General features: G+C 48.0%; 9 protein-coding genes across 17 annotated transcripts in view; 4 read left to right on the forward strand and 5 right to left on the reverse strand.

Annotated features, from left to right (window-relative positions):
* LOC118503614 (glypican-6) overlaps nucleotides 1-5561 on the forward strand; it is a 61868-nt gene extending 56307 nt beyond the window's left edge. For all 3 annotated transcript variants that reach the window (XM_036037095.1, XM_036037093.1, XM_036037094.1), the window contains 6 exons: nucleotides 624-858; nucleotides 922-1078; nucleotides 1183-1449; nucleotides 1515-2266; nucleotides 2349-2521; nucleotides 2593-5561. In XM_036037095.1, coding sequence (XP_035892988.1) covers nucleotides 624-858; nucleotides 922-1078; nucleotides 1183-1449; nucleotides 1515-2266; nucleotides 2349-2521; nucleotides 2593-3026 — 2018 coding nt within the window. In that variant the 3' untranslated portion in view covers nucleotides 3027-5561. The remainder of the gene's footprint in view (nucleotides 1-623; nucleotides 859-921; nucleotides 1079-1182; nucleotides 1450-1514; nucleotides 2267-2348; nucleotides 2522-2592) is intronic.
* Nucleotides 5562-6281: 720 nt separating this feature from the next.
* LOC118503623 (probable E3 ubiquitin-protein ligase ATL44) lies at nucleotides 6282-7382 on the forward strand. Its single transcript, XM_036037110.1, has 2 exons — nucleotides 6282-6644; nucleotides 6720-7382. Exons 1-2 carry the CDS (start codon nucleotides 6457-6459, stop codon nucleotides 6859-6861), a joined length of 330 nt encoding a protein of 109 aa, XP_035893003.1. The 5' UTR covers nucleotides 6282-6456; the 3' UTR covers nucleotides 6862-7382.
* Nucleotides 7228-9214, reverse strand: LOC118503621. 4 transcript variants are annotated; one of them, XM_036037107.1, is made up of 4 exons: nucleotides 8711-9214; nucleotides 8509-8630; nucleotides 8388-8417; nucleotides 7228-8314 (listed from the first exon to the last, which is right to left on the reverse strand). In XM_036037107.1, the coding sequence occupies exons 2-4, from the start codon at nucleotides 8592-8594 to the stop codon at nucleotides 8116-8118; spliced, it is 315 nt and encodes a 104-aa protein (XP_035893000.1). In that variant the 5' UTR covers nucleotides 8595-8630; nucleotides 8711-9214; the 3' UTR covers nucleotides 7228-8115. The 4 variants fall into 4 exon arrangements, with proteins under 4 accessions (XP_035893000.1, XP_035893002.1, XP_035893001.1 ...); XM_036037109.1 differs by having other exon boundaries at nucleotides 8509-8663; XM_036037108.1 differs by having other exon boundaries at nucleotides 8698-9214.
* Nucleotides 9215-9353: 139 nt separating this feature from the next.
* On the reverse strand, nucleotides 9354-12978 carry LOC118503617 (60S ribosomal protein L3). The gene is made up of 6 exons (XM_036037102.1): nucleotides 12836-12978; nucleotides 12252-12444; nucleotides 11841-12009; nucleotides 10969-11104; nucleotides 10185-10574; nucleotides 9354-9936 (listed from the first exon to the last, which is right to left on the reverse strand). Exons 1-6 carry the CDS (start codon nucleotides 12836-12838, stop codon nucleotides 9574-9576), a joined length of 1254 nt encoding a protein of 417 aa, XP_035892995.1. The 5' UTR covers nucleotides 12839-12978; the 3' UTR covers nucleotides 9354-9573.
* A 241-nt stretch (nucleotides 12979-13219) lies between these two features.
* On the forward strand, nucleotides 13220-15029 carry LOC118503615 (multiple inositol polyphosphate phosphatase 1). 4 transcript variants are annotated; one of them, XM_036037097.1, is made up of 4 exons: nucleotides 13220-13314; nucleotides 13373-13581; nucleotides 13658-14615; nucleotides 14685-15029. In XM_036037097.1, exons 2-4 carry the CDS (start codon nucleotides 13377-13379, stop codon nucleotides 14878-14880), a joined length of 1359 nt encoding a protein of 452 aa, XP_035892990.1. In that variant the 5' UTR covers nucleotides 13220-13314; nucleotides 13373-13376; the 3' UTR covers nucleotides 14881-15029. The 4 variants fall into 4 exon arrangements, with proteins under 4 accessions (XP_035892990.1, XP_035892992.1, XP_035892989.1 ...); XM_036037099.1 differs by having other exon boundaries at nucleotides 13373-13575; XM_036037096.1 differs by having other exon boundaries at nucleotides 13221-13581.
* A 734-nt stretch (nucleotides 15030-15763) lies between these two features.
* Nucleotides 15764-16858, reverse strand: LOC118503620 (transmembrane emp24 domain-containing protein eca). Its single transcript, XM_036037105.1, has 4 exons — nucleotides 16610-16858; nucleotides 16379-16510; nucleotides 16073-16308; nucleotides 15764-15992 (listed from the first exon to the last, which is right to left on the reverse strand). The coding sequence occupies exons 1-4, from the start codon at nucleotides 16743-16745 to the stop codon at nucleotides 15843-15845; spliced, it is 654 nt and encodes a 217-aa protein (XP_035892998.1). The 5' UTR covers nucleotides 16746-16858; the 3' UTR covers nucleotides 15764-15842.
* A 252-nt stretch (nucleotides 16859-17110) lies between these two features.
* LOC118503619 (DDRGK domain-containing protein 1) lies at nucleotides 17111-18297 on the forward strand. The gene is made up of 3 exons (XM_036037104.1): nucleotides 17111-17271; nucleotides 17339-17838; nucleotides 17930-18297. Exons 1-3 carry the CDS (start codon nucleotides 17178-17180, stop codon nucleotides 18197-18199), a joined length of 864 nt encoding a protein of 287 aa, XP_035892997.1. The 5' UTR covers nucleotides 17111-17177; the 3' UTR covers nucleotides 18200-18297.
* On the reverse strand, nucleotides 18221-19641 carry LOC118503618 (SET and MYND domain-containing protein 5). The gene is made up of 2 exons (XM_036037103.1): nucleotides 19136-19641; nucleotides 18221-19061 (listed from the first exon to the last, which is right to left on the reverse strand). Exons 1-2 carry the CDS (start codon nucleotides 19546-19548, stop codon nucleotides 18302-18304), a joined length of 1173 nt encoding a protein of 390 aa, XP_035892996.1. The 5' UTR covers nucleotides 19549-19641; the 3' UTR covers nucleotides 18221-18301.
* Nucleotides 19642-19714: 73 nt separating this feature from the next.
* LOC118503616 (chitobiosyldiphosphodolichol beta-mannosyltransferase) lies at nucleotides 19715-21428 on the reverse strand. Its single transcript, XM_036037101.1, has 3 exons — nucleotides 20775-21428; nucleotides 20131-20691; nucleotides 19715-20061 (listed from the first exon to the last, which is right to left on the reverse strand). The coding sequence occupies exons 1-3, from the start codon at nucleotides 21323-21325 to the stop codon at nucleotides 19848-19850; spliced, it is 1326 nt and encodes a 441-aa protein (XP_035892994.1). The 5' UTR covers nucleotides 21326-21428; the 3' UTR covers nucleotides 19715-19847.
* Nucleotides 21429-21541: the final 113 nt, after the last annotated feature.

Genomic DNA, 21541 nt, shown 5'->3' on the forward strand with positions numbered 1-21541 from the left:
TTTCTTTATTTTATCTAATAAATCCGTTCGAGCTGTGCGTGTCTCCGGGCTGTGACTAGTGGTTGATCGCAAGATGATCAGCGCCTGCTCTGCACCTAGGGCCTTCGCCATCGCTAAGAAGCTGCGTACTCCGCGTCGGTGAAATCAGATAAACAACGCGCAGCTTATGTTTTGGGCCCTGGGCCTCCCGCGTGAACCGCGATGAGATCATGCCCCAGCGGGATGGGTGGCAGCAGCATCTTGATGAGTTTTAATTTGCTCCGAAATCGCACATCTGTAAATCAGTTGATCAATCTAAAGCGATGACGAAAGGGGGCAGTGATCGGAAGGAAGAGCTGTTGGAATTTTTATCCAGCGAGCACACACAATCAGAAGAAGAGCGGAGTGCGATTCGATTTATTGCCATTTGTTTTTTGGGCAGAGAAGCTAGACACAGCATTGTGTGTTTTTTGTGTTTTGGGGGTCTTAATGATATTCAAGTTTGCAAGCTATTGTATCTAGAAGAACGACAGACTATATTCAACATATGGGGGGGTCTAGGCTCATCTGCAGATATCGAAGTTCCTACTACCCAACGATCACTAATTAGTCGTCCATTTGCCATTCCTCCTTTTCTATTCCAGAATTCTTCGAAGAGTTGCTCGGTCAATCAAAGCACGAGTTCCACGCCATGTTCAAGCGCACGTATGGTACGATCTATGAGCAAAACTCGTACGTCTTTGCCGATCTGTTTGCTGAGCTGGAGCGTTACTACGCACACGGCAAGGTCGACCTGTCCGAAACGATGGATCACTTCTTCAACATACTCTTTCAGAAGATGTTTACCGTGCTGAACGCCCAGTACACTTTCGACAACAAGTAAGCAATATCTTAATCTTCGATTGGTTGAACATCACTAACAGCTGCCTTTGCTCTCTACAGATACCTTGGCTGCGTTAGCGAGCACATGAAGAACCTGAAGCCGTTCGGTGACGTGCCTGATAAGCTGTCGGTGCAGATCAAGCGTTCGTTCGTGGCAACGCGTACGTACGCGCAGGCTCTAGCATCAGCCGCCGATGCTGCCCGTAACATGATCAATGTAAGTATAGCGCGGCAGTACACCAACTCCTTCTCTAGAGGCCCCTTTCTCTAATCCGCTCCGAACTGAACGGTTCGTTCTTCTCACCGTCTTGATCCCGGCAGGTGCGACTTTCTGCCGAATGTACGGCAGCACTTACCCGCATGAGCACGTGCAACGTATGCGCCGGCCAGACGAAGAAACCGTGCGAAGCGTACTGCGTGAACGTGATGAAGGGATGCTTCCCGAGCTACGAGGAGGTCAGCACCGAGTGGGACACGTTCGTCGCTAAGATGGAGCGCATTTCGGAGCGTCTGCTGGGCCCGTTCAACATCGTCATGGTAGTGCAACCGATCGATATCAAGATCTCGGAAGCGATCATGAACTTCCAGGTACGTACACGGGAGCAACGTTCTCTCCCCGCTCTAGCTTGCTGACGAGAGTGGTTCATTCACAGGAAAACGGTAAGGACATTTCGGATCGCATTTTCCAAGGCTGCGGACAACCCGCGCTGGGTCGCATGCGTCGATCACTGGGCGAAAAAGCGGACACACTGTTCGAACAACCGGCGACAGTGAACGGAGTCAAACCACAGCCCCGGTTAATTACAACGATGGAGCAGCAACAATTCCCGCTCGTGGAAGGCATCACACGGCGCTCGAACGTGCTGAGCGATCCAGATGTTGCGTCCGAAAACGATTCACAGTTCACGTTCGAGGACGAGGGTGTCGAGCAGCAGGAGGAAGATGCCAGTGGCGCTGAAAAGCATATCACCAAACGATCCGCCGGTAGTAATGCAGGTGGCGGTGACTCTACTAGCCGCGAGCTCAAGTACGAACCCCTGCAGTTCTCCGACGGTGACGTACAGTTTACGAACAGCAACGGTCCACCGGTGAGTGGGCTGGCGGCGGCAGGTACGGGCTCCCATCACGCACCATCCGGCAGCAGCAACGTAGGCTCCAGCGGGAATGGTGCCGGAGGGCGTGCCAACCGCCGCAAGCATAAAGGTGGCCGGAAGCAGGCAAACGACCAGGACGAGCAGGACAATCAGGAACCGATGATAGACCGTATGGTGAAGGACATTCGCCAGAAAGTGAGCAACTCGAAACGATTCTGGTCCCAGCTGCCGTACATGCTCTGCAACAATGAGGACAGTGCGGAGCAACCGACGAGCGAAGCTAGCTGCTGGAACGGGACGGCAGTTGATCGGTGCGTGTATGATGTTGCTGCCTGCCTAACCTCCATCCAACCATACTAACAACGTCGTGTTCCCCGTTCGTTTCTCGCGCAGGTATCAGCCGAAGATTGTGACCGGAGAAACCGACAGCAATCCCGAGTTCCCGAACCGGGTGTTTCAGTCGCGACAAAGTACGATCGTACAGCAGCAACTCTTTATTCTCCGTACAGCGATCAGCCATCTCAGCAATGCGTACATCGGTCACGACGTAGAGTGGAACGATCAGGGTAGGTAGAACTTAACTCCAGCTCCCAAAAACACAACGCCTTCAATTGCTTCCTCTCTTCCCATCAACCAGAGGATGGCTACTATGGTAGCGGATCCGGACAGGGCAGCGGCATCGATTACGAGGAATCGGCCGGCTCCGGCATGGGTCTGTGGGAAATCGATGTGCGGAACGAGCGACGACCACCGCTACCGGGTTCAGTCGACCCGGCCGGCTCCCCGTCAGGTGGGAGCAGCATCGACGATCCGAGCAATCCGATCGGTGGCAATCCGATGATATTCCGCGAACCCGTTCACCCCAGCTTCGATAACACGGACCCACGCTCCGGGGTGCCAACGGTTGTGGGTGGCAGTGGTGTGGCGGGTAGTGGCGGTGGTGCAGGCGGTACCAGCACTGCCGGCAGCTCGCACGCCGCACCTGAAATGTCGATCCAGCGTGCGCTGCTTCACTTCTTCCTGCCCATCGTGATGGCGTGGTTTGGCGGGCTGGTTACCGATTTGCTGTGATTTGTGATCTAAGCCTTTTATCGCCCGGGCTACCAGGCTGCTCCTATCACATCGATTTCCGCATCCGCGAGCGGCCAACGACAACCACCGGTTGTCCGTTCGTTCACCGGGTTTGCTGTGGCGTGACGGGGATTCCGAGACCTACGCCTATTGGGGGTCGCCTGGTTTTGAATGTCTCTATTGTACATTATGGCGTTTTGTACATGTATATAGCCGTCTAAATGTTATATTTATTATTACTTTACTACCATTTTTTCGAAACATTACCCCCGGTACGATGCGCGCAACACTTCCAGCTAGCTTGTTCGGTAAAGAATCATTCAATTTAGAGCGCGTGCGCGGCCCCGTCTACTTAACTCTCCTGCTGTTTCGACAGGCCGGGGCAAATGCATATGGGTTCAATGCGGCATGCAAGATACAGGGAAAGGAGGGAATGTTAATAGGGCAGTAGATTTATTTTGGCAAACCAGAAAATCCTCTTTCCTTCCATCAACCCGCGTGCATCATCATTCCTCTTGCCTAGTGTGGCCTGTGTTGCAAAGCAACCAACCGTACACGAGCGATGCGCAACTAACTGTCTCCCCATCAGCAATATTATGTAGGCGCCTCAGTGGCTTGGACTCACAGTCGCTGAAGCCTCAGTGATTTCGCACCCCATGAGCAAAGTGTGACGGTATTACACCCGTTCACAATTCTGGGCACAAAGCTATTCCTCCGGGTCAAGAAGCCAAACACAGTCTTCGTCTTCTCTGTCTTTGGGCTTCTAGCTTCCCGTGGCTTGTGATTTTACCCGTAAGCTGTCACAGTCCTGCGTAGGATGGGATTCGAACTCCGGTCCTGTTCGCGATTCTGATGTTTGACGCGCTCTCACCAACCACCAACCAACCAACCCCTATGCAACGGCACATAATCCTGCTGCAAAAAAAAAAAGAAAACCGACCGGCATCGGATGATCGATCGATTTCATTACTAATATGCGTTTAGGCCTTATATACGTTTTCCCCCAGCTCTAGTCAAATTAAATAGTTTAAATGTTCCCCGATTGCCGGTTGCCGGTTTGCGCGGATGCTTTCCGTGTGTTGCAAAACAAAAAGGGGGGAAGAAGGTTGAGTACGTTGGTGAACAAATCAAATGAAAAGAAAGTTTTAATTCTGATGATGGAAAAGCCGTGTCCGTGCCGCTTTTTCTCGCACTGATCGCTAAAGAAGGATCACGGGCGAACATGATGTGCATTTACACAGCCAGCCTCTGGCTGGGCCCATATGCTTACGAAAAATGCTTCAATGTGACTAGGTAGTATCTAATTAGTGTGTGTGCGTGTTTATTTCCATATTCACTCTTATCGTTTTCTGTGTACATACGTATCATTAGATATACTTAAGCGTTGGTGAGCTTAGATAGGGACTGAGTAAGGAATAACAGCAAACAAACATATATACATACATGGACGGTATAAGCTAATTGTGTTTAAGCTAGTGCGAACAAGTTCGAGAATGACATATTTCTATGATAAGGATGTGGGCGTAATGTTGTGGGCGGTAAAAGAAAAATGCGCGCATGGAAAGTAAAGCACGAGGACAGTGTGTGCGCGAGTAGAGCAATCGGCAAAGGTATGCTATTTATCGTTGTGTAATGTATAATATCGCTTTCATTTTTACACACTATATCACACACACTACCACACACACGGAATCGCGCTCCATTTGTAGAATACACACACAGAAAGAAAAGCGCTCAAATGCCAGATTACACGTTCAGGTGTGTGATCAACCAATCAGTGGCGCTTTTACCACCGTAGCTGTGATTCCATTTTCCGGAAGCCGTGACAGGATGGGGCGAACGCGAATATGCATATCGTGGGCATTCGGGTGTACTACGGGACGGCGGAATGTATCGAGCCTACCGCTTTTTCTTCTTCTTCTTTCTTTTTTTTGTGGCAATATCAACCACACACACACACAACCAGAAGCACAAAACAGCAAGCAAACGGGGGAGAGGGGTTCTCAATCTTGCAATTTGAGAATAAAATTGCCAGCAATAATTACATTTTCGCGCGGGCTGATCGGACCCGATCGAGCGGGAAGGTGATAGTGATAGTTGTACATAGTAGTAGCCGATATATATAGATACATAGTGGTACGACCCAGCAAAACTCACCAGGTTGAGAAAGACTCCACTAGAGAAGCGTAACGGTCAAAAGCTGTGAAGGGACAAACACACACACACAAACAATCAATCAAGCACCATCATAGTTGGCGAGCAGTGATTCGCTGCTGATGTGTACAATAAATGTATGATAACTACGAGTAGTAACGGAACAAACCGAGAGCGCACGCGCGCACCTGTGTGGTTGCCTACGCGATCGGCATACTAGACTGTCCGAACCTAATTGAGCCTTTTCCCAACAGTATACCGGAAGTTTGCGTAAATAATGTGAAGCAAGGGACAGGAAAACAGAAAGGTATCCGTGTACGGTAGGTGTAAGCAAGAAATATGAATCAGGAAAGCAGTACGCGCATTTAGTGTTTCTCCTCCCCCCCCCCCCCCCCCTCCAGGGCCGAGAATGCTAGCAAACGTGCAACGCAAAGCCCCTAGATAATAGTGTGCGGTGAGAGCGAGTGACTGAGAAAACAAGAAGTTTAATTAAATTGAAAATAAAAGCCCTTTTATACGAAAAAAAAATACGCTCGCTAAGAACGGAGCATTACTTTATTACATGCGAGAAAAGGAGATGTTAAGTGATTTCCTAGCCATATCATCATGAGCACTGCACATGTTCGCACCTCGGAGTTTCGGATGGTCTAACGTCCAGATTGAGGCAGTGGCTGACCCACACACTTGAGAAGGCTGGTGGAAGAGAATAAACTCTGGATGTGTGGAACGACGGTTGGCCGGTATTGCAAACCAACGCCAGCTCACTGTGTCATATCGATGGCACAGGAGAGTGCAGCTTTTCCGCATGGTTAACCTTTTTTTTCGAAATAGATAATTTTCACGTATTTTATTTTTCTTCTAACAATATATAGAATAATAATAGAAGCGAATCTGAAGCACACAATCCATACGATTGACCGCTTAATTGAACCACTCAGAGAAATAAAATCATCCCATTTATCTGTGAGTTTTCAACAATAGTAATAGAGACGAAAAAAAACGGTCGAAATTTGAATGACGGGCTTCTCAAGTTTCCTAGCAACGGCTATAAACGTTCTCCACGCATCTGTCAAAATTTCAAAACATATGTTTTGTTTTTTTTTCAACGCCATTTTTTCACTACGGTGTACGTTCACACATTGCGCGGATTGTTTGCTTTTTTCGTTTGTTGATATTACGAAAGCAGTGAGACGGAGCTTTGGCTGAAAACAACGCATATTAGCGCAGCTCACTGAACTGCCACAACACTGTCTGGGGAGAAAAAAGCAGCAACAGGATGGTCTTTCCACAGATATTTGCGTTCGCCACCACCGTAGGGGTCATGACGCTCGCCGCCATCGGTTTAGTGTACTATCTGAACAATCAAGCTCAACCGCACCGGACGTACGAACGAGCCAGCAACAATCATAGTACGGGCAACCGATCGGGTGATTACAGCCGATACAATCCCTCAGATAGTAAAGAGTAAGCATGAAGTGGTGATGTCGGGAGTGAAACGGTATGCCTTGATCGATTCCCTTTTGTGTTTGTTCCCCTTAGCATCTACTGCACTATCTGCCTGGAGAAGATACAGCCCGCGGTCCGATGGTGCCTCCCCTGTGGGCACTCCTTCCATGTGGAATGTCTCAGCAAATGGATAGCCAACAAGCAAGAGTGTCCGAACTGTCGAAAACAATTCTAACCCGTCACACACACACACACACTTTTCCGGAGGGAACGTGTTGCCGGTTTTGGATAAAGTTTGCTGTCTCCGACGCTTTACTCATCTGGCGGCGGGATGACGCCAGTGTGAAGGTGATCGGTTCTCCCCCTAACAGAGTGGAATGAGCTTAGGGATCTTAGATGAATTCTCCATTCGAATAGTGGAATGATGCCTTACGGGTGTAAATCCCGACATTTGGTCATCCAGTTTGTTTTTGACTAGTGAGCTGATCCGACGAGATCTTCATTTGTACGCGTGAACATATCGGGGGAATGTTTGCCAGCAGCGCTGCATCACACACCCATTCGAATAATACGAAGCAATAATGAGCGGAACACAAGGAGCAAACGTGAATCCCATGTTTAATCAGAAAATCTTTTTTGTGTTTGTTTTTTTTTAGGAAGATAATACTACGCCGTGCCACAATCGGTTGAACAGTGATAATATACTTTAAAACAATAAACTTTGCTTCTCGACGACTCTATTCTCTACCAAGTAAAGTTGTATCGTTTGCTTTACCTTTCGCTTGCTCACTTTATAGGGCATGTAGTGAAGGGGTCATGATATGAGAATGGTACCGGACAATCCGGAACAAACACCGGTTGTCCCATTATAAACCCCCAACGAGGGGATCATCGATTCCATCGATTGTGATAGATAAGCAGCTATTAGCGATCAAACTTACCGAGTACCTTATCGTCAATGCTGCTCGTTGAATAAATCTCTCTCAGCCAAAAAGCCTTCTTAGATCATTGCACACAGTCATGACCTAAGTAGTGTCTTCTACTCTGTTGCCATGCCAACAATTGTACAGCAACTGCTATGTGTACTATGCTAACCCATTTTCGTTCCTCATGCTATGATTGCGGGTCAAACCGGTCCATCCTAGACGCTGGATGGACGGCCAGTCTGGATATGTATAATTGATGAGATTGTGCCAAAGATAGAGAGAGAGAGAGAGGGACTTCATTAAACCGTGCCCACTGTTGCGATTGGCAGCCTGTAGACTACCAGGTCCCTTCCATGAAACAGTTCCTTGAACGATGAGGTCCCGTCGATCCATCAAACACGGTGAGGCTTGTCGCAGTGTCGACCCAATTCACTACGCTCACGAAAGACCGGATTTGAAATTCATATATTATTATTCGTATTCTAAAACGGCAAACAGTTAGCTTTCGTGATAAGCCCCAAAGTGTCACTTGGTGCCATAAGCCACACCAGCGTTAAGCACCGTTAACTATCACCCATCCGCCGACCTGTGGCCGCATTTTGGACTTCACACTCATAGCAGTTTGGAGAAGCGAACAAGTTCAAACAGCGCTGGTGATAGCAATGGCCACATTCAAACACTTTCCACGCTGATGCATCGCCAATCTGTGGTATATGGCAGGTTTCGCACAGCACTGGTTCTGGCTCGTCCGTGTTGGAAGCACTGCAAAACAAAAGCAACGTCGCAATAAGTGCTATTGGATCGATTGATCTAACACAAACCAGTGATCACCTACCGTTCTGCTCCTGGGTTGTTCCGGTGAGGGCTGTCATTGAGGAAGACACAGAAAATCGAAACAGAAAGTGAACGAAAGTTATCGATACAGTACACCACACTTCGACCGCAGTACGACTTACGAATTCCGCAGCTTATTTGTTATGTGTATTGCCGCGAAAATTCCTACGATCGCAGCGATCGCCGTTGATATCATTGCTGTGTACATGGTTCGTATGGTTGGCTAGCCTTAAAGTTGAATGTCCTGTAAGCAAAAAGGATTCGTTTTTTTCGAAATCTTTAGTCCGACTTTCGCTTTTTTACTTACACACTTATTATTAGCACCTGTTAGCCCAGCTAAGTTCTAGCACAGTTTTCTGCTCAGCAATTGGGACGATTATGTGTTGGCGTGCGTTGGGTGCGCGTTTGTGTTGTTGTCAAGCGAGCTGTTTTTATCCGGGCACGGTTTGTTTTGTTTTGTGCATGCCCCTTGCTTCTGTTTACTTCTTCTAGTTGATTTCTTTCCCGTTGACGTTTAAATTTAAAATCGATTTTTTGTAGATTTTAGTGCAAGCCTTTGCATACTCTTCCAGTTTATTAACTGCAAAAGACTAAATATACAAGAAAGCTCAATAGAAGCACTGGGCACGTGGCAGGATGTGAGTCAATGTAGAGCGCGTGGTAATCTACAGCAATCTTATCATTTGGCATCATCGCGATAAGCATTCCACGAGAGCTAATGGCAAATGAGGTCTGTCGAGACCCGAACCCTCTATACAAACAACAAAAACGAATCCTAGCGATGGAATTTAGTTGAAATCGAAAGGAGGCGTGCAGATGTTCAACATTCCTCTAAATTTTTTAACAAGTAACGTCCGGAAAGAACTACTTTACTGGGCTTTCCGTATATGTTTCTCAATTACGTTTTGCCACACACACACACACCGCAATTGTACCTTCACTTTAAATGACTAGACGACAGATAAGGTAGATTTGTATTTCATTCCTACCCAAGCAGGTAGTTAGATTTTTTTATATTTGCGGCGTTCACGAAAAAAAAAAACATTCCCAGCTTACAAAAATACGAGGCGCCATCTTTACAGCGGACGTCCAGGCGTCTTTGCACTCTCTGGACACCTTTTTTCGCGACCGCACACAAGCCTTGATGATGACGACGGCGATGACGACAACGAGAGTAAAGGGACACATTATGCCGAGGGCTTGACAGCAGCAGCGGCGGCAGCGGCAGCAGCCTGAGCCTTCTCCTCGCGGATGCGATCCTTCTTGAGCACGCCGTAGTAGGCGCGCTTGTCGGCCGGCGTCTGGAAGCGACCGTGGCCCATCTTCGACGAGGTATCGATGAACTTGAGCTTGATTTGCTCGAGCGCGGAACGCTTCGTGTGCACCAGCAGCGATTTGCGGAGCGTGATGACACGGCGCTTGGCACCGATGCAGCAACCCTTGATCATGACGAAGTCCTGGTTGATCTCACCATAGAACGGGAAGCCACCCATCGGCGTGATCGACTTGTCGGTCAGATCGTACTCGGTGGCGGCACTGTTCTTGATAACCTGATATGCAAAGGAAGAAAGAAATGATAGCATATTAGCGTGTTGGTCCTTTTCCGTGTAAACAATCCACCACGCAAGCGACCCGTTAGAGAGAGAGAAGGCGATCAGTCCTATCATTATGTACACACAGTGGTGTTCGTTTTGCATTGATTGATGTCGGTATAATGGTAAGTTTTCATCATAAATCATAACCTATGACGGCGAAATTTCGCAAGCGGTAAAGAATCGAAAGGGGATTTTCCTCTTACCTTGCCATCCTTGGTGTGGATTCCGGCACCGAGACGGTAGATCTTCTTGTTCAGCTCCGTACGGTGATGGTAACCCTTCTGACCGGCACGGGCCACGGTGAAGGCGACACGGGACGGATGCCACGCACCGATACAGGCAACCTTGCGCAGACCCTTGTGCGTCTTGCGCGGCAGCTTCTTCGTGTGCCAACGGCTGGTCACACCCTTGAAACCCTTACCCTTGGTAACGGCCACGCAGTCGATCATCTCGTCCTGCGAGAACACCTGCGACACCGGGACCGGCTTCTCGAGGTGCTCCTTTACCCAGTTAACCTTATCCTCGATCGATCCACCGTTCAGCTGGATCTCGATGATGTGGGCCTTCTTCTGGCCTTGCTTGATCAGACGAATCTGCAGAGAGAGAGAGCGCGCGGAAATGAGGGATATAGATCGATTAGACATTCGGTCGCACATAACCATTGTACGAACAGGAAAGACGGGACACGGGAAAAGGAAATGTGAGCGGTATGGTTTATCTCCGTGATCATCGCCCAAGGGGACGGTGGTACAACGAAAGTTAAGGAATATACCGTTCATCGCCACGCGTCCGGAAGAATGCTTCCGGTGGGGCAATTTGTTCTGCGACATCGAGGAACAGCCCTGGATTGAACTACCATTGCCGGCCCCCGAACGATGGGGTTTCAGACGAGCTGAAACACCCCCGTGAGGTAACGGTCATGTCGCGCGTTAACTGAAGCGTGCTGAATTTAACATGCACAAACGGGCTTGAACAGACGGAACTTACCTGCGAGTGAGCGATGACGCGGATGAACTTGCAGTAGCGCACCATCTTCTTGAAGGTACTCTCGATCGACTTCTTGCCCAGATCGTCAGTCCACTTCTTGGAAGCCTTAGTAAAGGCCTTCTTCTTGCTCGCGTGCCTTTCAAGAAACGATATAAGAACATCCATGTCGCACAGTTGTAGACATTTTGTCTTTTACGCAACGCATTCACAGGGGAGAGAAACGACGAACGTATGCCGCCGCATACCGTCCCACATATAGTGGACACACCGGAACCATGGTTCAAAGCCGCCTTTCATTTCGATTCGCCGTAAGCGTGAAAGAGAAGAAAAGGGAACCGGCCTCATCGTGCTTGGTAGCATATGGGGTTCTGTATATCGATCACGTACAAAACCATGGGCTAGTGGCGCCGCATGCTTCGATCGAAAGATATACCCAACACCATTAGGCACCGGCAGAGCGGAGGACAACATGTTCCCTTCGGCATGGTCAGCCAAAATCTAAAACCAGAGAAACATCCGGGATGTGGAAGCACCCCTTCCATTCTCGGTCGAAATTGGCTTTCATATGACCAACCGATACAACCCTCTTGCAGTGATCGAAGGGCTTTACGATATTCGGAGATTAATAATAGCAGCAACCATTTACTTTTACAATGTAACCATGGGAACGCGCGTCGATCAACGTATGCGACACAATCCACGCTTTCAACACGCATCAGTAGGAAGGCAACAGATATGATGTTTCGAACATGAATCTTTAGACGGAGTGCCGCGTAGGCTGAGGATCATCATAAACGTATCACGGAGCGTGGATATGCATCGTCGCATGCGTCGTCGATTTTCAACCTCCAACCATGAAAGTAAGGACTTACCAGTTCTTGTAGAAGCGACGACGGCACTCCTCCGACAGATGCTGCGCCCAGACATTGCACAGGGCACGAGGTCCGAACGGCGTTTCGATGTAACCGACGGCACCGACCACGACTAGCGGAGGTGTCTCGAGAATGGTGACCGCTTCCACCACTTCCTTCTTGTTAATTTCTGGAAACATGCAATACAGAAACCAAATGTTAGCGCGAAAATGTACTCTCACACTGTATATCGGCGCCATTGGCCACTCCCGTATGTGTGTTTCGATCAGCCAGCCCTAGTTCTAAACTGGTTTGTCTTTCATGAATTGTTCAGAAATCCGTAAACGATATTAAATGTTCATCATATTGAAACACACATGGCGCAGAAGACGCGCTGCTTAGCTGCAGGAAAATGATTGCTTTCCAACTTACTTGAACCCGGACGATCGGCTTCACGGACGATGTGCGTCATGCCAGCCTTGTAGGCCAGGAACGCGGTCAAATGTACCGGCTTCGAAGCATCATCCTTCGGGAAAGCCTTTACGCGGCCCTGGTGACGAGAGGCACGCTTCTTCGGGTAGAACGCCATGGAACCATGGCGAGGTGCAGAAAACTTACGATGAGACTGAAAGCAAGCAGAAAAGTGAGGTTAGATTTACCACACATCAACACGCGTTTTGGATCGAAACGTGGCATTTTCGCAGATCACAAAACATTATTGCTACATGAAACGAAATTGTTCTAGTTCGCATCGAAGAACAACACCACAGAACAAAAGCAAGAATACATTTCTTCAAGTGATTAATCGCTAACCCACACGTGTGGTTTTCTCTACAGCAAGAAAGCTAGGTTAAGAGAACTGGCCAACACGCGATTTTTTTCATCCTTCATTGACACACTCGGGGTTATTCGGGAAAAAACGCCTTTAGCACAACAACTAGTTGCCTTTTCGTTTCGCATAGCTTTATCTCAACTTGGGTAACACATTTTATTAAAATATTCCAGCTTTAACTTACCATCTTGAGAGACACAAATCCTGCCTCCTTCCTCGGCGAAGAGCAAATCGGAAAAGAATCTTGAAACGCCGTGCTCGTGGAGCAAAGGTTTTTGACGCACTATACAATCATCAGGCTCGCCCATTGTGCAAAGCGTTGACAGCAACATCGCAATCGAAATCAAAGCGTTGACAGTTGCAATCGAAAATCAACAATGGCATACCGATCTCAGAATAATTGTATGATATCGCTCGTTTTATTCAATCAATATTTAAATGTGATGTGAAATGTAGAAAGGCTATTTTTTTACTAGATAATTCATGCGATTCTGAGAGTAAAAGCATTCCCAAAAAAAAGTGAGGATTTGAACGCGCCCTAGCTGATTTCGTTGATGTTTGGAGCTGTCAAAACAATCGTGACAAATTCGTCCGGGGGCGTGTAATTCCACGAAGCACGACGCAAACGGTTTATTTGTTTATATTTCTCTACAAGATGTAGAAGTACGTGTGGCCAAACCACGAAACTCCGCTCTTCGATCATAGTTTTTGCAATTTTCAGCACTATGCCACCCCAAACTTTGTCCCATATTGTTTCACTACTAGCGGTACTTGTAAGCTTCGTCCTCGTCCTGCCGTCTCCGGCCACTGGTGAACGATGGTGTGCACACAATCCCAAAGATATCATATTCCGCCGGCTAGGCACTAAAACTCCCTACCGGCATGTACAGAACAAGGATGTGCGAAGCATCGCTACAGTTGACGGTACCGGTACAACCCGCTGAAAGCGTGCGATGGAAATGCAGGCCCCCATTCATCATACAATTTGTTCTGGTGCTGATTACAGGATGTTCGGTGAGCAAAATCTGGGGCCTATTTCGTCACGGTACGCGAAACCCATCCAAAAGCATCATCGATCACATGCTTGGAACGCTACCGGAACTGCAGCGTGACATCGTGGAACATGGGCAAATGTGCCGCGATCAGCTGGAACTGTTCGAACAATGGCAACCCCGGATAAAGGCAGAAGAAGCCAAGCTACTGGTGCGCGAAGGCGGGAACGAGCTGTATCAGCTGGGCCAAAGGATGCGGAAAAGATTCGGGAGCCATCTCCCCGAACGCTATGATGGTAACGCTTTTCGATTCAAATTTACCAAAACGGAGCGAGCCGAACACAGTGCACGCAACTTTACCCGTGGCCTCTTTGGTCGTGACGAACCGATCGATTATCCCGAGGCACTGAGCCGTGATCCGGTGCTTCGGTTTTACAAAGGGTGTGAAAAATGGAAACGCCAGGTGAAGGAAAACCCTTACTCGTACCGCGAAATGGATCGTTTCGCTAGCTCGAAGGAAATGCGAAGCGTTATCGAGAAGCTATCGAAACGCATCGGTACGTTCGTTAGTCCGGAGGAAGCGCACGCCATTTATCAGACGTGTGCCTTTGAGACGGCCTGGAGCGAACGGAACATTTCTCCCTGGTGTTTGCTGTTCGACAAGGAAAGCATCTCAACGATGGAATACAACGAGGATCTGAAGTATTACTGGATCGATGGTTACGGGTATGAGCTCACGTACCGTCAGGCATGCTCGGCATTCGGCGATATGTTTGCCAGCCTGGATGACAATGGTAGGGCAAACTTTACGTTCTACTTTACGCACTCGGGCACGCTGCTGAAATCGATTGCTTTTTTGAATCTGTACAAGGACAACGAACCGCTCACGGCCCAACACTATCGTTACAAGCGAAAGTGGCGCGTCAGCCACATCGATGCGTTTGGATCCAATTTATACTTTGTGTTGTACAAGTAAGTTGGTCGCATTGCGTGGTACAGAGGTCGTGGTTATGTTGTTACTAATTTGCTTACACGTTTCAGATGCCCGAACGGAACGCACTCGATAGCACTGTACCACCAGGAAAGGCTTACACATATTCCCGGCTGTCCGGACGACGCACTGCTTTGCAGCTATGATCATTTTAAGCAGCTGTACGCTGAACGTATGCAACAGTGTGATTTGAATACGATGTGTTCCGAACCGCATGTGCCTAGCTTGGAGAAAGACGAGTTGTAAACGTACATGTCGTCATATGTATAGCTAGATTTTATTTATTTTACATTTTACCAAACGACGCCTTGTTCTGCTGCTTGGTAGGCACTCGCAATTTTACAATGTTTCAATACACACTACGCTCACATTGCGATAAAACGAATGCTTTAAACCCCGATGCTCCTTTCTTGTTTTCTTCCCGATTGTGCGGCGCAAATTCTATCGCTCCTCCGTAATCAGCGAGTTGTTGAAAAAATCGGTTTATATTATCTTATCTTGCACGAAACAAACGATTGGTCGATATGTGCATCGCGCACATACGCCATATTCTGGGGCAGTATGTGTTCACCGTCCGCCAGACGGCAAAAACGATGGTATAAACGAAGCTTGAAAATGAATTTCACAAATGTGGTGCTGGAAACACCGTTGATAGTGGAGAAATCAAAGTTTACATCAACGGCAATTCTGTTCACGCAACGACAAAACAGCCAGGAGGAGTACGGCGACGTGGTGCATTGTGTTGAAGATCATTTTCGACCCAACTACGATCGGATCCGGCTGAAGCGTTTATCTGTGTTGGACTTGTAATGTTTTGCAACGCTATTGTGATGTTGACGATTGCAGGTATAATATGTGCTTTTTCTCTCGGCCAGATCGATGTGCGTTATATGCCGCTGTGATATCAAGTACCACAGCCAGCGAAAGACTCTGAAATGTGAGCACGCCTTCCACGGGAAATGCATCAAGCAGTGGACCGCATTCCAGAACATTTGCCCAATTTGTAGAATTGAGTTGCAGTAAACACCATGGCGGATGACCCTGATTTCGCAATAAAACAGTATGAGATGTGATAGTGCATGAGGTGGTAAATGTTGGTTAGCCGTTAGAGGAAGCAGAGACACGCAACTGTCGGCTGTTACTTTACTTTATTTCCACAAAACGTTGATTGCTGCTGCACTGCGCCCCGTGCGTTGTGCTACGCTCGCTTAAACTAATTTCTTCGCTTCGAAGAAGCTCTTAAGGTGCCTCATTTGCCAGAATCCCATTATCAGTAGCACCAGCGTTTGGGCAAGGGACCACCACAGGACACGTTGATTGGTGCTGTCGCTCGTTTGCCGGAAGCGCTCTTCGCGATACTATCGATAGAAAGAGGAAGGAAACCCCCGAACAATGAAATCTCAGCACGGTGCAGCCACCGCCCAGTAGTATTACTTACTCTCTGGTAGTTCTGTTCCTTAGTAATCTGATCCACCTGGTCCAACAGTTGGCGGATGCGGAGCTGCAGTTCGCTTAGTTTCTCCTTCTGCGCAACATTGGCATAATCGATCGTGTGCTCTCCGACCTGAATATCCAGATGCACCCGAAGCTGAGATCCGCTGAACCACGCGGTACTGTTAGAATACATGCACAGTACGTGTTCTCCCGGTATGTGGGAGGTGAAAGAAATCCGGCCTGAAATTCGCAAACCATATGGTAAGAGATAGCAACCAAAAGGTTTTACCGTTTCCTTCATTTCATTCACCTTCGGAGCTGTATACACGGGATAGAATCGTCTTGTCGTCAGGATCCTTTATTTCGACGTGCATTCCGATGCCGGGAGACGATGGCATAAATCCACCGGATCGGGGATCAAACAGCTCTACCTTGTAATTAGCTACAAACGAGTGTAAACAACATTATCAACCCGGAACGTAGCGCATCCTCCGCGATAACAAACGCCAGGGGTAGGGTTCTGGTGCAGTGTTTGGCTTACCTACTACGGTCGTTTCATCCGGAATTTCTTCGATAAAACATTTCCGTTCCGTTTCGCCGATGTGAAAATATAATCCATTTGCCAGTGGGACAACGACTAGTGTCGCCAGCACCACAAACAGTCGGCAATTTAACATTTTACCTGCGTTAGAGATGGATTTCAGTAGAAAAGGTACCAACTTTTTACATAGATTCGAGAAACGGGGCAGCTTTTCTGCCGACACGTCAATAGAAAGCAGCTATTTGACAACATGCAACGCAACTGTCATTCGAATTCCCAAGATGTACACAACCGTAGGTGGGGCGTGAAACAAACAAACAATTGTAAAAAGATTAAAAGCTAACGAATTCAAAACAAAAAAAAAATACACAAACTCACATTTAAACGAATATTTATAAACCATTTTTACAAATAATACACCAAACACCTTTCTTCCAGTGCTTGCATGCATCGATGTAAAATCGAAACGGTCTCCCACGCCCAAGGTTGCTCTATGTCTCAGCACGAAACAGCAGTCTTGCGAAAGAGAAACGTACACAAACATTGCAGCTTTCCTTGGTGCTCGGAAATGGATTTAATACTGCTTGCAGGAATCGCAACTGCACTGCTAGTTGTGTTAATCACCCTTCTATTCCTTAACAAAAGCAAATCAAAGAGTGATGGTACGGTGTTCCCCCAGGGATTTAGGTAATCGCCAAACGTTAATACAATCGTTCGTCCTTCTCCTAGGGTCTGCTGCTGCAGCACAAGCACCACCAGCGCAAGTTGATGAGAATGTTCCACGTCGCGCACAGGTGGTGCGAAACCAAAGGAATCGGGCCCGTGTTGCTCAGATAGCTGAACCCGTGGGCGATTCGGAGGAGGAAGATACCATACCCCCGGCACAGCATGACTACGCGGGTGAAAAGATGGGCGCTAAAAAGCGGGCCAAGCTGGAAGCCAAGGCCCAAAAGAAGACGGAACGCGAGCAAGAGCTAAGGCACCGCGAAGAGCAGAAAAAGCGAGAGGCTCTGCTGGAGGAGGAGCGCCGTAAACAGGCGGAAAAGGAGGAACAGGCCGAAAAGAACCGGGAAGAGGCGGAACGGCTCGCGCGCGAAGAGAAAGAGCGCAAGGAACACGAGGAATATCTTTTGATGAAGCAAGCGTTCAGCGTCGAGGAGGAAGGCTACGAGGAGGAGGATGCAGATGGGCAGGAAAATAGTCTGCAGGAGTTCATCAAGTTTATACAGGTACTTGGATCACGGGTTCTACACCTTTTCGAACAATCAAGGGAAAGTGTCTGATTAATGCCCCTTCCCCTTGTTTGAAATCTTAAACCAGGACAACAAGGTCGTCGTGCTGGAAGATTTGGCAGTGCAGTTCAAGCTGAAAGTGCAAGCAGTTATCGATCGCATTGGTGAGCTGCAAAAGGAGGAACGAATCACTGGTGTGATCGACGATCGGGGCAAATTCATTTACGTGTCGGAAGAGGAGCTGAAATCGGTGGCCAAGTTCATCAAACAGCGGGGTCGTATCTCTATTACGGAGCTGGCGGAAAACAGCAACCAGCTGATAAACTTGACACCGGTCGTTGCTTCCGAAAGCGCCTAACAAGTGTGGTGATAGGCAGAATGTATCATAGATCATTTATCTATTTGTTTCCTTCCAAGCCGCCAATATATTGTTTCATTATCATACAGCTCGGTAAACGCCTCAATCAGAATCGTCCATATCATCGTCATCCTCTTCCTCGTCCTCGGATGTTTCGTCCGGATCATTGATTTGACTTTCGCATTTTTCACACTGGCAGACGAATAGATAATATTCTTTCAGCATTTTCTGTCGGGTATGTCGGGACCGCTGGGCGTTGCACTCGTCAAGGTAGGAAATGCAAATTTCTTCTCCCGGCTGTATGTCTCTCGTAGCCCGCAGCGCCAGTATGTGATTCGAGTTGGGAAACACAGTTTCGGCGTTCGGTGAGCAGCTGTGATTAATTTTACTCTGCCTAGCGTACAGCGCTGAACCTTCATTGTTCAGGAACGTTCCGACGACGTCATCCATTTTGCTGTACAAATCATCGATCAGCTCGTCCACTGCCTGCCGTTCCTTGTCCTCCATCTTGGCGGCCCCAACGTTCTTTACCCAGTCACCGAATGAGCTTGTGCCTATGCCTTGCCCATTTGTTCCCACCAGCGCAATTAGGCTTCTGAAACCATCGGGTGTCAACCATCGAAGCCGATCATCCGAATCAACGTTAAAGGCGTCACAGAACAGCCGGTACAGTTGTTCGATCTGCAGCGTGAACTTTTCGCCAAGCATTTTATGAAAAATAAGAAGATCTTCGTTCACGGATTTGTGCACGAAATCTTGCAGCTGCGCTTGCAGTGCATCCAGATCTGCCGCCTGCCGGAACATGCCAACAATCTTCACGAACAGCATAATGCCACACGTTTCTGGTGGATAGTGCATCTTCCTGCAAGGGGAAACGGGAAACAAGTTTTACTAATAAATTCACACTCGACCGTGTGCCACAGTCCAGCAACTTACTTCCAAAACTCCACCAAAACGTTTACCGGATGCTGTTCGTTGTGCGCCTCAGCGCCCAAGCAAATTGCAGCATGGTACCGTTGTTGAGCCTCACTGAGGCATTCGCTGCTGCAGTACAAAACTCCACACTGGGCGCACCTTGTGTGGTTGAGTAGATTGGCCTCTACCGTGCAGCATTCTGCCCTCGGTAACATTATATTCGGATCATTCGTTAGCCGCTGTACGTTGCGTTCGGCCGTTTCCAGCGGACGAAGACAGTACTCGCACGCCAAATACCCGTACGCAGCATTCCACGAATATTGGCAGGACACGAGCGGCTTCTCTTCGAATATGGTCGTTCCGTCTGGGATTAGTTCGGTGGCGTATAAACCGCGACCCTTCTCTCCGGTTGACTTAATTACTACTTTATCCATCGTCTACCACCAAACCGGAGAAATAATGTGCGCAAAATGTTTCACGCGGTCAGTCTCGGGATCTGTTTTGACGTTCGAACAGTGCAGCCAGATGGAGTGGCAGCAGGTTGGCAATGTTGCCAGCACAGGCTAGAAATCAAAAAAGGAAAACAAACATCGTTGACGGTTGTGCATTCTGCGTAATTCAATATTTATTAGATCAGTTCTTTATTTAGTGTGTTTAGTGAAACAAAAACTTCTACCTACTTACAACTACAATCGCGCAATAAGCCACAAGAAAGTATGTACCACTTTTAAGCCTAGCTTTTGAACACCGGCAATGCGACATTTTTCCAGTTTTCTGTCCATCTGAGAGCCTGAAATTGTTTCAAATGTTTCTGCATGTCCTGCTTCATGTTCGCCAAGGCAATGTTACTCGGGAAGTCGTAGAACCAATGGCCTATTTGCTCTGCCAGTTCCTGATGGTGCTGGAAAACGAACCCATTCTCACCATGCTTCACCAGTTCATCAATGCTGCGCGAAAGAAGAAACCGAGATTGTTAGCCTTAGTCGGGTCGATATACCTGTGCGCATTCTACCTACCAATCGAAGTGTACGGCACAAACCGGTAGCCCACAGCCAAACATATCCACCACCTTCATGGGTAAATCAAGTCCGCTTGAGCTGTAGTGTAGGCATACGCCTAAATCGCTGCTAGCTAACAGTTTAGGGTAGTCTTCGTTTTCCAACCATGGCATCTCGAGCTTAATCTTTTTCCACGACTTGGAATGCACAATTTTTCGATAGTTTTCCTTGAGCGGCCCTTGGCCGGTAATTATGCACACAATATCTGGATAGTGGGACGGTTGCTCCAGCGCGTCCCGCTCGTACTGATCGAGCGCACTGATGAGCATGCTAAAATCCTCGTCCGGCGTCCAGCTAGTGCTGGACACCAATAAGCCAGGCCGCGAATCGCGCAGCCTGACGTCTCCGTTACGATACTTTGCGGTGAACGCCGTACATTCTACGATGTCTTCACTTGCTGCATCAGGTTCCGTGCGAAAGGCGCTTATGCTTTCAGAAAGACGTAGAAAAAGGTTATGCTTTTCCTGTACGGAGATGCTTTGAAATTGTTGTGGAGGGCGATCATACAACACGGTTGCTCTGTGGATGGTACATATGGGGAAAATAATATTACGATTACTGCAATCACGATGCGAAACACACGCAAACAAACAATTGATTACCTAACATTCCACTGGGTGTAGAGATCGTTCTTCATTGCTTTAGTTACACAAAAGCTGTCGGCCGCCCTTGCCCCGAAGAATTTTTCTATCTGCTTGGCAATGCGTACAATCGGCGATTCTGGGGACGACTCAAGAGCCAAAATCGAGTACGTGTAGTTATGCCAATCAATTATGAGCCTGGAGCGAACCAACAAGCAATACAGGTACGCAACAATAATAGCAGGAATGGCCGGAGGATTCTGGCATAGAATAAACTTCGGTTTCGGTATACTGATGAGAGTGATCAGTAGTCCAAGCGCTTGCCATACTGTCTTGAAAAGGTATTTCAGGACGTTGGGCAGTTCAAGCTCGGGAAATGGGTTCAACTTGTGTATGCGTACATTGGGGCTTGCTCTGATTTCCTCTAACGGCGTCGTATGTACATATCCGATAAAGTCTACCGAAAAATCATTCTCCGAAAGGCTCTTCACATGGTACTGCATGCGAGGACTGCGACCAATATCTCCCAGCACGATAACACACGCGTTTTGGGCCTTCTTCCGTTCGCTCATGATATCTCTTATCAAAATGCACTTCCAAATAAATCAAAACATAACTGGCTTGAACGTGGCGCAACAAGCTGTTGTGTGTTTTGGTGTCAAAGTATTCTAGCTTTTGCTTGCTAGAAAATGGCTCGCACATATTTGCTTGCAGAATACAGAGCCCAAGAACGAATAGCAATAAAAATGGCGCTAAAAATGCGATATTGTCTTGAATAATTCGGCATG

The sequence above is a fragment of the Anopheles stephensi genome, chromosome 2 (genome assembly GCF_013141755.1).
Source record: "Anopheles stephensi strain Indian chromosome 2, UCI_ANSTEP_V1.0, whole genome shotgun sequence".
Lineage (NCBI taxonomy): Eukaryota > Metazoa > Arthropoda > Insecta > Diptera > Culicidae > Anopheles > Anopheles stephensi.